The 13854-nt window shown below is 38.2% G+C and overlaps 1 protein-coding gene across 5 annotated transcripts in view; it reads right to left on the bottom strand.

Moving 5' to 3' along the window:
* The window catches only part of LOC132849973 (MORC family CW-type zinc finger protein 3-like), a 62783-nt gene that overhangs the window by 43647 nt on the left and 5282 nt on the right, over positions 1-13854 (bottom strand). For 3 of the 5 annotated variants that reach the window (XM_060876017.1, XM_060876020.1, XM_060876019.1), the window contains 9 exons: positions 13649-13746; positions 10067-10168; positions 9452-9580; positions 7283-7357; positions 7164-7206; positions 6441-6551; positions 4997-5057; positions 4852-4879; positions 3860-4766 (listed from right to left, as the gene is read on the bottom strand). In XM_060876017.1, the coding sequence (XP_060732000.1) occupies positions 3860-4766; positions 4852-4879; positions 4997-5057; positions 6441-6551; positions 7164-7206; positions 7283-7357; positions 9452-9580; positions 10067-10168; positions 13649-13746 (1554 nt within the window). Of the gene's footprint in view, positions 1-968; positions 2329-2507; positions 2782-3859; positions 4767-4851; positions 4880-4996; positions 5058-6440; positions 6552-7163; positions 7207-7282; positions 7358-9451; positions 9581-10066; positions 10169-13648; positions 13747-13854 lie in introns of those variants that run through there. The other 2 variants (XM_060876022.1, XM_060876018.1) reach the window with 2 other exon arrangements.

The following is a 13854-nucleotide window of genomic DNA, read 5'->3' as shown; positions in this document are numbered from 1 at the left end:
TAAATTCTGAGTTCAGGGCAGACCTGATTGTTGATAAAGACCAGACCATGCAGATGACTGACACAACATTGGTTCAAAGAAAGCATGACAGTCTCAGTGCGGCTCCATCCACAACTATCCCATGAGACACTGGCTGACCATGCAGATCAATCCATGGCAGGGTGAACACCGGGCGCGAGACTCCAACCAGGGGTAGAATATCAGGATTGACGAAGTAGCTCTCTAAGAAGAGACAAACAGGCTAGGAACTCTGAGCTCGGGAGTGGCATATATATAGTCAAATTTCACATTAACTATAAAATTATACTACTGACCAACAGTATAAAGCACTGAATGTCCTTGAACCACAGTATGAGGTCACAAGAAGAAATATTGAGGTATTCTTTACACTTCTGTGATGGTGCACAAACAGGAAGTCAGCAACCATAGTGAAGGAAACCACAACAAATAGTTTCCAGGAAAAAAAAGAAGTAAAACAATAAATGAAAATTCAAGTTTCTTTTTTGTTTTATTTAAACATTACATGTGTACCAAATCCTCATTTATGAATAGACAGTTACAAAAACAGACCAGGAGGATAATAATATAAGAAAAAGAAACAATGAAAAAATTAGGCATTACAAAAAGAATTAATAATTTAGAATCTTTAAGAAAACATTTATAACAAGATCATTTGTTTTGCTTGATTGTATAGTGAAGTAATTATACTGACATACGTGTCCTTTAGTGACACGTTTTCGGTTTGCGCAGGAAACCCTTCCACAATCCCACTAAAGGATGTGTCCTAGTTTGCACTGGTTAGTATTGAAAACACAAGATCAACAATTAGAGTTGCTCTTACCTTGAACACAGGTATCCTTCGAAGTCCCTCGGTCTTCTAACAAAGGTTCTGCTCCAAGTTCTTCTACCTATTCTATTGATTGAATCTTTAGATGAAGGAGGCAGACAGACCTTTTTTGTCTTTTCAGGATCCTCACAATGGGAGGCCTTGTTTTTATTAAAAGTAGTGTAATGCAAATGTAATGTAAAAGAAAAGAAAATTTTAAACAAAATCTCCTTCAAATAGTCAAACAATTCTAGCATAAGTAGAAATAAGTAAAATGCAAAGATAAAACAAACCAGGAAACACTCTCCAAGTGTAAGCTTGCGTTTGTTCTCCTGATATAAGCAATAACAGAGTATAGTACACTGAGCTTGCCTCAACGTGAATGCACACTGGTAACTGGTTCTAAAACCCTATTTATAACATTTCTTAGTATGATCTCATAATGGTCATTCTGCTTCTGTCCGCATCCTTTCAGGTCTCTCATGATCTCATACTTTTGCAAAACATCCTGAGAAGTCTCCTAAGCTGCACGGCTGACTGTGTGTTCTTATTTGGCTGACACAAAGCTGCTGACACAAAACTTGTGATTTCTTTTTTAAGCTTTCACTGTTACTCTCTATCTTAATATCTAAACATACTAATGAAAATTATATAATTTCTTAATCACACAATGGTTACATAAATTCATATATAAAGGTAAATGAAACTTATCATTCTATAAAATGGAAAAGAAAATTCATATAAAGGTAAATGAAACATAATTCTATAATCTTCTTTCAGCAAGATGATGGGTCTTGATTCAACTGTCTAGGTACAGTGTCTGTTCCTCTTTGGGTTGACTCAGGTTCCTTCTAGGTCTTTTTCTTCACAGTTTTAATCAGATATATTCAATTTCTTTATGTCATATAACAATTTCCCCATTTCATTTAGTTTATTTTCCACAGCTTCCTTTTTCCTTGCTCTCTGTCTTTGTTGTCTTTTGTTTCTCTCTTTTTGCTGCATTAATTTCACTCTGTTTCTTTATAGTATTTAATGAGATTGTCACATAAGGATAACCAGATGCACATTGTATGGCAGTTACATGTAATATGGCAGTTACTCCACTCCTAAAATTTCTATTCACAAGAGACACCTGAATTAATTATATAAACATAATTAAATGTTATTAATGGTAAACTTGGGTCCAAATCAATTTCGAACAGTCCTCTGGCTGCACAACTTGCAATAGCTGCCTATCCATTTAATCAATCAAAAGGCAAGTAATAAAAATCTTCATGTTTTGTCAAAAACAACAGTGTATATAGTTATTTATGCATTAAAACTACTAAATGATTAATGTGACTTAAAGGTTTGTGCTCTTCTGGTCACCATTTTTTCTATGTAGATGCTGTCTCTGCAGGGGAGATCTCATTTACAACCTGATCGAGAATCTCATCAATGGCATCACAATCGCAATTCACCTGCTGAAGGTCCAGATCGGGGCGAGTTATCTTCATTTTCACCTAAAAGAGGAGAAACTCTGAGTTATTTGTGTTACAAGTAAAGGCTATGCGTTCTGTCTCAAAAGCCACATAATTACAGTTTTATATAATTTTGAACTGCACAAATTGTATACAGTATTAATACAGCTATATAATATAGATATTATATGTAATGTACTGCTCTAGAGTAGAACTCTTACTTGTCTGTAGGTTATTGTTGTCTTGCCCAATCTCTGGTCTGTCCTGTGTCTCATGCTGCTGTATACCAAGATCTGTCCTTCTTCCTAAGTTGGAGGCTTCTGCTGACGTTGTTGTACTTTCTTCATGGGAACATGTAGGAAAATCTGTCTGGACAACTCGATCTTCTGTACGTACCTTGACCTTTTCACTTTCTCTCTTCATCTCCTCTAAATCTTTCTTCAGGCTCTCACAGGAGGTTGACAAAGAGCAGTTCTCATTTTCTAGACTCTCCACCTGTGTGTGTGTGTGTGTGTGTGTGTGTGTGTGTGTGTGTGTGTGTGTGTGTGTGTGTGTGTGTGTGTGTGTGTGTGAGGATTTTGTACAAAGACAGAAGAAAAAAACTGTAGTTAGAGGACATGACACATTAAATGTTAAAAAAAATTATTTGTTTCGCTTTTACATACATTTTTCATCATGTCATTGAAATGTCCACTTCAGTAGACTGCATGCATTAATTGTGTTCAAACAAAAGTATTGCTTGAAAAAAGTTACTAAAATTGTTTAAAGATAGAAACGAATTTTATTGAGCATATTTTCTAGTTATGTTTCTATAATGACGTATATTAGTTCATTAGATCTATGGAATTTGGGAACGTATCCAGGGAACAAAGCCACACAAAATTGCATGCAAATGTACTTGCTTCTTCATGTGCAAGAAGCATCCGTTGCCATTTTTTGCATTCAGTGATTTGGGGCCAGTGGCTTCCAGGGCCAACCTGAATTCAGTGCCATAGTTTATAATCTATTTATCAACTTATTGAAATTCTTCAGGATTCTTCTATCAAGATAAGTTTTATCAAGAGTATCTAACACTGTTCTGATTTTAAAGAACTTGTTATTGTTTCCTGGGCCATGAGAATAATTAACAGGCATGGAATTTGCTCTCAAATCAAGACAACGGCATTCATCTGATGACTAGTACATTCCTGATCTTGGGTACCTGAGATATGACAATCATATCTATTCCAAGAGACGTCTTGAGTTTTTCATTTGTTAGGTCAGATCTTTTGGTGTACATACAGACTGGTGTTTACTGTAATATATAACAGGTGACTTGAAAATGTGTAAGTCTATTGGATCCACTCCCTCAACATTCAGAGTACACCCTCCTAACAAAGGGGGCAGGCTTGCCTTAAATCAGTTGTTTATGGTTTTCTGCTCTTGAACATCCTTTTTCAGTCAATTAAGAAGCTTTTATTGTCATCTTAATCATATACAGCTGACGCAGTTCATACTGAAATGAAGCAATGTTCCTCTATGACCATGGTGTCTGTTATTCATTATTCTGATCACCACAATAGGCTTCACCCACCTTAACCTGTAGCTCTTCTCGCTCCTTGTTTCTCTGGTCAATTTCCCTTAACAGAATGTCCATTTGACAAGCCAGATCATCATCACACTCTAACATAGATTGCTGGCCTTTTCTCTCCCTCTCTTCTTTTTCCAACTTCAGCCCACTAAGCTCTTCTTGGAGCAGCTTTATCTCCTTCTTGCCCTGCAAATACAGCACTTTGTAGTCTTGTGCCTCCTTTGGGCTGGTCATGCTTTGGTTGAGCTCCAGCAACTGGCTCCTTAGCTCATCCACTTGTGAGTCGAGGGAAAGCAACTGAGCGCGGCTCTCATCTCTCTCCTTTGTCACCTCCTCCAGGAGTTCCAGCAGTTTGTCCTGTTGCTTCTGGGCCTCCAACACATCAAGAACTGAGCTTTGCAGTTTTGTTGAAGTCTGACATCCTTGCCTTATATCATCTGAGACCTCCATATGCTTTAGTTCTTCTTCTGACTCAACTGTACTTGGAGATAGTTTTGAGCTTGGTACACTCTTCTGCTGGACTCTTATTTCCTCATTTCTTATCAGTTGTTTGTTTGTATTCCTCTTGAGATTATTTTCAGATTCAGAACAACTGATAACATTTTCTCCATCTGTGCTCCCCTTTTCTTTTTCCATCCTTTCTCTATCTCCCTCGTCCTCCTTTACCTGTTGAGTCTGGGTTGCAATGCTGGTATCCCTGAAGGATACATGGAGCAAAGTTGTTTCATTAAATTTCTGTGTTACTTGATCACAAACATCAACAGAATTGTTTAGGATTTGTGGGGAACAGAACTCAGGTAAGGCTGTGGATGTTGATGGCCTGCTTGGTGAGTTGCTTCCAAAACTGTCTCCTATTCTGGCTCTCTTCATTTCTACATTCTCTTGGCTCGGGCCAATGGGTTTCTTTTTCCTGAAATTAAGGATAAATGCTATGTAATTGTGAAGGAGCAGGAGACAGGGTATGTGATGGAGAGATGTCTTGAGAGATACAGTACCTTGTTGAAATAGGTGAGGGAGCGGGATCTTGATGAGACCAGAAACGGGTACAGTTAATGATAGATTCACACTGGTAATACTTGAATCCAATAACTACAGTAAGGAGACATACTGTATATACACACATGAAAAATTGGTCCTCACCTGCATTTCTCTGTCGACGGGAGTTAGGAGTCGGGGAGTAAGGTGTTCCTTGGACAGGGCTCTGTTGAGACAGTGAGTGTGGTATAAAAGCAGTTCCTACACTGTGGGGTAGGTTCTAGGATAGGGCTGGGCGATAAAACGATAACGATATGTATCGCGATAGACACGTGATCGATATCAATAAAAAATGTGTTCGATAAAACCTTCAATATTTTTTATTCTTCGTCGGAAGAAAACAGAGGTTGCGAAGCTGGTCTGCTGGATTCCTCTTCAGTATCCGGCGACTGATAAGCAGAAAATGAGTGCCGATGAGTTACTTTTTCATATTTCTGCAGGTTTTATATTTCAAACAATGTTACTGTACTGTATCAGGTTTGTTTTTTATATTACAGATGTATATAAGTCTAACTCAGTTTTATTCATGTTTACAAAACACTGCACATATTTTAAAACACATTCACCAGAAGGTGAACAGATAGTGAACTTCCTAGCACTAAACTTGCACTAAATTCTCAGGTTTCTCCATGTTTATATTTAACACTGTGCACTATTTTATTACACTTTGTAAGCATTTCTTACATTTTCTTTCAGTTAAGAGATAATTGTTAAGTGTTCATTGTGACGTTAGACTTATGATTACATTTTAATTATTTGAGGTTTCCTGGTTGTTGACATTTCTGTCTTAATAACTGAGGGGATTATGATCAGAGGAAGGTTAAGTTTAAAATAAAAATGTTTAAATGTAATATATTTTTCTCCTGGTCTTTATTTTAAATGGGTCATAAAAAATATCAATAATTATCGATATCGACCGATATGAAACACTGATATCGCGATACAGTTTTCATTCATATCGCCCAGCCCTATTCTAGGATATTTGCATATAGTTGCATTAGCCTGTGTTTTGTGATTTTTGCCTGTTGATCCATAAGTGCTTTTATTTTTATTATAAGCAGTCCTCAGCATACCCTGGAACAAACGAAATTTATTAGACAAACTTACTGCCTAGGCAATACAATGTGTTTGTTCCCTTTTTCTTCTGATAATGATGTGCACATTCTACTTAAGTCCTAGGAATTAAGGCCACTTGATCACTATGAACTTGTTTTTCTCTTGTCATGTTACCCTTTCTATTGACAAATGTGACAAACACACTGACTACTGCCTACACAGTGTATCTGCTTTGTGTAACGTTTAACTGAACTTATTTCTAGCAAGTGAGGGAAGCTTCTGTAATATTTGGACAATGCTAGATTTTTAAAATCGTAAAATGTAAAATTCATTTTTATCCTCTCATTTAAAGTTAAAAGAGCTCTTATTGCAATATAAGTGCAATTACCATGAACTGCAATACAAGGTTTCTGAAGTGGTATACAATACAATATAATACAAGTCTTGGAAATGCTGCATTAGTTCTAAAAAATTCTGAAATAAAAGTTCTCACGCCATGTTTGAGCTGGTGCATAAGGTCCTTTTGTGCCTTTAAGTGATCAGCTGATTCTTTGGTCAAAGCTAACTTCAGCTTCTCATCTGCCTCTTTCTGCTCCAGCTCTGTCTGTAACAGACACCACACTACTCAGTTTATGGTACATTTAACACAGACAGTATAATAAAAAAGTAATCATTTTAGTATTCATATTAATTTACTGTCACATTATCATTATTATACAACTGATTCTCAAAACCAGAGTGGTGAAGTAATGGTGACGTATTTCAGTTCTGCTTAATGCTGGCAGTAATCCGCTTTATTCGGGTAAACATCCTTGTGGATCTGAAGCGTATACTGAGAACAATGGGGGTGAGGTGAGTATACACCATGGATGGGTTCTCAGTCCATCTGTGTATGATACCATGCACACACGCATTCACACAGAGCTTCTATTTCAATGTACCAACTTTTCCATTTTAGCAATCCCAAAATTTGAAGTGCACTGAGCACAAATGAACAAAATATACTCCACCAGTTCCTTAAAACAACAATATGCAGCAACAACAACATTTATGCAACTGTAATAATAAGCCACTTTTTATAATCACTCTGATTGCTACAGGTGTTACGTGGCTCAGATTGAACCCAAACGCCAGATAGAAAATGAAGTGTTTTAATGGATCTATACAGGGAGAGAACAAAAAGACACTTAACAAATCAAGTTAAATAATAAACCACCTGCTCTCTGATCTTCTCCTTCTGCAACTTCTGATTTTTCTCACTGTTTCAAAACACATATGCAAGATTATTATATGAAACATATATGTTTATTGTAAACAACAGGTTGTATTACTCACTCCTGTTTGTAAGTTTTCTGGTTTCTGGGTTGTTCACCATCCGAATACTCTGGCTCCTCTTCAACTGTACAACTCCTGAGAGAATTACGCACTCACATGAGTAAGCTAATACACACCACTGTATATACCCTATAAATAACAATTAATTTTGTACAAATTATTGCAGTGCAATCTTTCCTTGTGAATTAACCCCAGTTCTAAATTTGGATTTGGAGCACAACTCATTCAGCCACAAGAGCATTTAAATTCGGGCCTGGCTTGCAGTCAGCATTACAATTCATTCCAAAAATATTCAGTGTGGTTTAAGTCAGAGTTCTCTGGAAGGTCAACAACATCTTCATGGATTTGTGCTTTAGTCACAGGGGCATTGTCATGTTGGAGCAGGTTTGGGCTAGACTCCTTAGTTCCAGTCAAGGGAAACCTTAATGTTACAGCATACAAAGACATTCTAGACAATTATGTGCTTCTTTGTGGGAAAGTTTGTGAAAAAATCACATTTGACTGTAATTTTCTGTGTTCAAATAATTTGGGCATATAGTGTCAACCATTATCAAAATGTACAGTATTATGATCTTTTTTTTCCTCCATATTATATACAGTTGTGCTCAAAAGTGCATTTATTTGGAAAATATGACTGATAATGAAAATATGTTTTTCTTATTTAAGGATAGTGGTCACGTGCAGTCATTATTTATAACATACTGTAGTTGTTTGACTCCTTTTTAAAACGTAATGATAAGTGAAATCACCTAAACAAACCTAATCAAAAGTTTACATGTCATTGAATGTTTGGCCACATTATAAACACACAGGGTGAAACACAGATATTTAAATGGCTATAAAAGTGAAGTTTACACACTCATTGTAATTGTTATTACTGTCTGTGTATAAATAGTCATTGAGTTTCTCAGCTCATGAGGTGATGCACTGACTTGGCTGGGGAAGACAAAATAACTGCTAATGGACGTGTAATAAGGTATTTTATAATGCAGGAAAAGGACATAGAAAATATGTAAACACTTGAAAATGCTAGTCATTACTGTTCAAACTGATAAAAAGGTGAAAAATAAGAGATTCTGTTGAAGCCATGGTCAGGTAGACCAAGACCAAGACCATTTCACCTACTACTGCCACAAAGAAATATCCACAAACAACTTTCAGAGAAATACAGGCTGCTCTGGAAAAAAAGGGGTGGTGTTGATTCAAGGAGCACAATAAAGAGATACACGAACACAAATGACCCACATTATCGAGTTGCCAGGAGAAAGCCATTACTGCACTCATGCCACAAAAAGGCCTGCCTTCAGTATGCCAGACAGCACCTAGACAAGCCTCATAGGTTCTGGAATAGAGTCAATTAGAGTGATGGGACCATAGCTGAACTTTATAGTCACAACCATAAACACTATGTTTGGAGAGTCATTGAGCCCTACAGTGAAAATCACACCATCCCTAATGTAAAGCATGATGGTGAATCTCTTATATTTTGGGGCTGTGTGAGCTTCAGTGTCACAGGAAAGTTAGTAAAAATTGATGGCAAGATGAATGCAGCATCAGAAAATACTGGCAGATTATTTGCATTCTACAGCATGAAAGCTGCTCATGGGACGCTCTTGGATGTTCCAACATGACAATCATCCAAAAGCACAAGGCAAGGTTGACCCTCCGATGGCTACAGCAGAAAAAGGTGAAGGTTCTGGACCGGCAAGACAACCAAAAAATTTACAGGAACTGGAAGCATTTTCCAAGAAGAATTGGCAGCTATACCACCTGAGAGAATTAAGGACCTCATGCACAATTATTACAAAAGACTGCATACTGTACCATCATTGATGCTAAATGGGGCAATACACAATATTAAGAACTATAGGTATGCAAACTTTTGAACTGGTAATTCCTTATTTTCTGTTTTTGTTATGTTTTGTTTGATGCTTTTGCCATTCTGTTATGCCGTACAAATTAACTTGAGAAAAGAAATAAAATACATTTGTTTTGCCTTCTTGCTCATGTTTTCTTAAAAAAATGGTACACCTTGAAAATTATCCCAAGTTATGCAAACTTTTGAGCACAACCTTATCTCTACAAACACACATACAAAGAAAGAAACACTCACATGGGAACAGGGAAACACACAAACATAGACATACACAGACTTATGCAAAAACACACCTGAACTGGGGATCAGCATTCATGTAGCAGAACCATGGATAAGGAAGCTGTGATAAATCAATTCCATCAGGAAGTTTTCGCCACTTTATACACTGGTCACACTGCACCCAGACTTGATCTGGTTTATTCCTGCAAGTCCACACATACACACAGATTTGTATGTATTTATATTCTCATAAACCTCATCTATCCTTTTATCAATCTTCCACTGCTCTGTTTCAGAGAATCTGTGTCCAAATATTCCTATCAGTACAGTGCTTGCATACTGTTGGGTAAATCAGGTAGGATTACCATTACTACATGTCACTGAATGTGGGGTGGGAAAACATCCAGAGTAGGAACATAAACATTGCAACTACTGGCATACTGACATCACACTCCCCCAACTGGCATGTGTTGAGAGGTGGAGGGAAACCAGCCAACTTAGAGAAAACTTATGTGGATAGAGAGAGAAAATGCAAAACAATGGAAGACCCTGGAGCAGTGTTCACTGTTAACAATTTTCTCCACAACGAATAATATATGCAAATAAAGCACCTGTGCACAGATTTTTTTTTGTGACAAGTAGATAAACACAATTGCATGTGTGTGTGTGTGTGTGTGTTAATTACTCACACATCATCTTCAACAGGTACACTGCAGTTGGATTTCTGACTTCTATAGCGGACTTCCTTCCAATATTCCTCAAGCTTAGTACTTACATTTTGTATAGTTTTCCTGCAGAGAACAAAAAGTATTTACTACATCAGATTCACTCCCCTACTCAAAACACTGATCATTCATTCATTCATTCATCTTCTACCGCTTATCCGAACTACCTCGGGTCACGGGGAGCCTGTGCCTATCTCAGGCGTCATCGGGCATCAAGGCAGGATACACCCTGGACGGAGTGCCAACCCATCGCAGGGCACACACACACTCTCATTCACTCACGCAATCACACACTAGGGACAATTTTCCAGAGATGCCAATCAACCTACCATGCATGTCTTTGGCCCGGGGGAAGAAACCGGAGTACCCGGAGGAAACCCCCGAGGCACGGGGAGAACATGCAAACTCCACACACACACAAGGCGGAGGCGGGAATCGAACCCCGACCCTGGAGGTGTGAGGCGAACGTGCTAACCACTAAGCCACCGTGCCCCCCAAACACTGATCAATCACATTAATAAGCTAGGACTCTTGCCTAAAACCACAGTTTGGCAAACTGCATCCAAGACTGTGTGTAACAGAAGACTCCACCAATGAATGCTATAACACTATAGTTGTACACTTGATGGCAGAAGAGAAACCAGTGTAAGCAGCTGATAATGCTTGTATTTAAACAAGGTCACACCATGACCCAGCTATTAGAATCTCTTGTTAACATGCACATATTACATAGTGTGTAGTGTAGTGTGCAATAATTACCACCTTAATGAAGAAGACATTAAATGAGTGAGCTAAGAGCAGTGTTGTATAAAGTACTAGAAAGCAATACTTGAGTAAACGTACAAGTATCATACTAGAAAAAGACTTTAGTAGAAGTAAAAGTTACCTTTTAGAATATTACTCAAGTAAAAGTCTTAAAGTATCTGATATTTACTGTACTTAAGTATCAAAAGTAATTTTCTGATATTTAATGTACTTTAGTATTTGAAGTAAAAGTAAAAATTTCAGTGATTTTCGGTAGGCATAAGAGGCACTTCATCCAGTAGGAAGAATCTTTCATTCCAATGTACAGAAACATTTCTTGCAAATACGGCCACGGGTGTATAACGTTATCTTCTTCACCCTGTTCACCGAGTACACCACTATCGTCGGGGTGGTATTCTACGATAACGGGAGGTCCTCCAGTAGGTGCTTCCATGGCGGTTTCAGTTGTGCTTCCTCCTCCTTTGTCAACAATACGCTGAAATAAGAGCGTGCGGAGCTGCGTAATGCAATCTAGCAGCAGTGATTCGCCAAACCTCCCTTATTGCAGTCGCACACATTTCTTCTGATTTTATTTTGTAGTAACAAGTAACGAAGACGCTTAGTGGAAATATATCAGAGTAAAAGTATACATTTTATCTAGGAAATGTAGTGGAGTAAAGGTGAAAGTTGACTAATTTAAATAGCGAAGTAAAGTACAGATACGTGAAATTTCTACTTAAGTACAGTAACGAAGTATTTGTACTCCGTTAGATTACAACACTGGCTAAGAGCTAATGGCTAACCACAAAATTCCACTAACCTCAGTGGTTGTGGTAGTCATTACTAAAGACTTGGCTGCCAGACATAAGGCACAAGGCGAAAAGCTTCTCCAGTGTCTAGATTTGATAGGGGCTTTGAGATATCATTATTGCAAATCAACTTGTTAAAAATATCTTAGCAACATGGATTGAGGTAAGTAGGAAATTTAGTGAGATGAGATGGAAAGCTTCAGGCTTGTGAAAATTGATCACTGGTTATGTAATCGGTAAAAACCATTACACCAAACACCAATCACCAATCACCAATGTGTCTAAAACACACGTGAGTTGGTTAGATGTAAGAGCACGGGGGAAGTGTTTACAAGTAAGTACATATAATGTCATTAAACAGTGCCAAATTTCAAAGAAAGGAGGGAAGTTGCATGTTCCTCAAGGGCAGTAAAACAAAATCATTCCTCCACTTGGTAAATCCTGATCATTCACTGTGAAGGTTTATGCCAATCAGAAAATAGGACTATTGTATCTGGGTAAGATTTAACGCAACAACCAATGAAAAAAAGCATATCCTGGAATTGTTCAGCATCATCCTCGATCACCCACAGAGAAAACCACTGGAGCTGCGAGCATCACTCTGAGCACAGAGTAAGTCATGATCTCCTGTTTTAATGTTACAACAAATTCACAACTTGTTTGACACAAACGATGACATTTTGACTGCTGTTAAGAGAATGTTTCCCAGATAATCAGCATCAGTTTTTTATGAGTGTCTGTAACTTAGCCAAGAGTTTTACAGCCTGTTCACTGACAACACCTGCTCAGAACAAGTAGTCTAGGCCAGTGGTTCTCAAACCGGGGGCCCTGAGATGGTGCCAGGGGCCCTGGTTTTATGACATAAAATAATTATCATAAATTCTGTGCAAATAAATATCAGAAAAATAAGGCTACTAACTACTATAATTTGATATGCTTTGTTTAATTCAAATATTAAGTTTTGGAATATTTTATGTCATGACTTTTCTTTTAGGGGACAAGTAGGGATGCACTGTGTACAAGGGGGGCTGCAAGCCGAAAAAGTTTGAGAACCACTAGTCTAGGCCTAGTCATATTTTCGTTATCACATGATGACTCTCTCCAAATAGGCTTAATAATTTTATTAGCACTAAATAAATTAAGGGGGGGCACGGTGGCTTAGTGGTTAGCACGTTCGCCTCACACCTCCAGGGTTGGGGGTTCGATTCCCGCCTCCGCCTTGTGTGTGTGGAGTTTGCATGTTCTCCCCGTGCCTCGGGGGTTTCCTCCGGGTACTCCGGTTTCCTCCCCCGGTCCAAAGACATACATGGTAGGTTGATTGGCATCTCTGGAAAATCGTCCGTATTGTGATTGTGTGACACGTGTGTGATTGCGTGAGTGAATGAGAGTGTGTGTGTGCCCTGCGATGGGTTGGCACTCCGTCCAGGGTGTATCCTGCCTTGATGCCCGATGACGCCTGAGATAGGCTCCCCGTGACCCGAGGTAGTTCGGATAAGCGGTAGAAAATGAATGAATGAGTGAATAAATAAATTAAAGTGTATTGCATTGTCGATGTTATCGGTCACTTTTAAAATCATGTCATATTTGATATCCTGTCCATGGATGCATTAATCATTGCATCTGTCTTTCAAAGATTCCAACTAAAAGGTAATTAAGCATTCTCTCATTCGCCATGAGAGGAAGGCCCCCGAAAAAGGCCAGGTTGCAGGATGCAGGCTCAGAGAAGGTGGCGAAAGAGGTAGGCCCATTGTTGGGTTTGGGTGGGGGGTTGGAGATGTCACTCTTGAATGTCTTCAAAACTTGAGAGCCGTGCCAATATAGTAAAACCTGTCTAGTCATAACCATCAATTTACCTCACCATTACTGTATACTATTACAAAATGTGATTGTATGCAATATGTAGTCTTTTCTCTGTGTGCATTGTTAAGTATTGTTTTTACCTATTACGGCCTCTGACAACAATAACTATACACCTGAAACAATAACTATACACCTGTATTCTTCTGTCTTCTCAAAGTCCTGCTTGTTGTGCATTGGTATGAGGTAGTCACATTCCATTACCCCAATAACTCGCACTCCTGTTTTGTTGGCCTGGTAACAGAACACAAAAAACAATGTAAACATTATGTAAATTATATGGTATTATTAGTCTAGCAGACAAGTATCAATGTATTTATTGAAAGAGACTTAGGTAAATGT

This window comes from Tachysurus vachellii, chromosome 8, assembly GCF_030014155.1.
Source record: "Tachysurus vachellii isolate PV-2020 chromosome 8, HZAU_Pvac_v1, whole genome shotgun sequence".
Classification (NCBI taxonomy): domain Eukaryota; kingdom Metazoa; phylum Chordata; class Actinopteri; order Siluriformes; family Bagridae; genus Tachysurus; species Tachysurus vachellii.
This window is presented reverse-complemented; position numbering and strand designations above follow the sequence as displayed.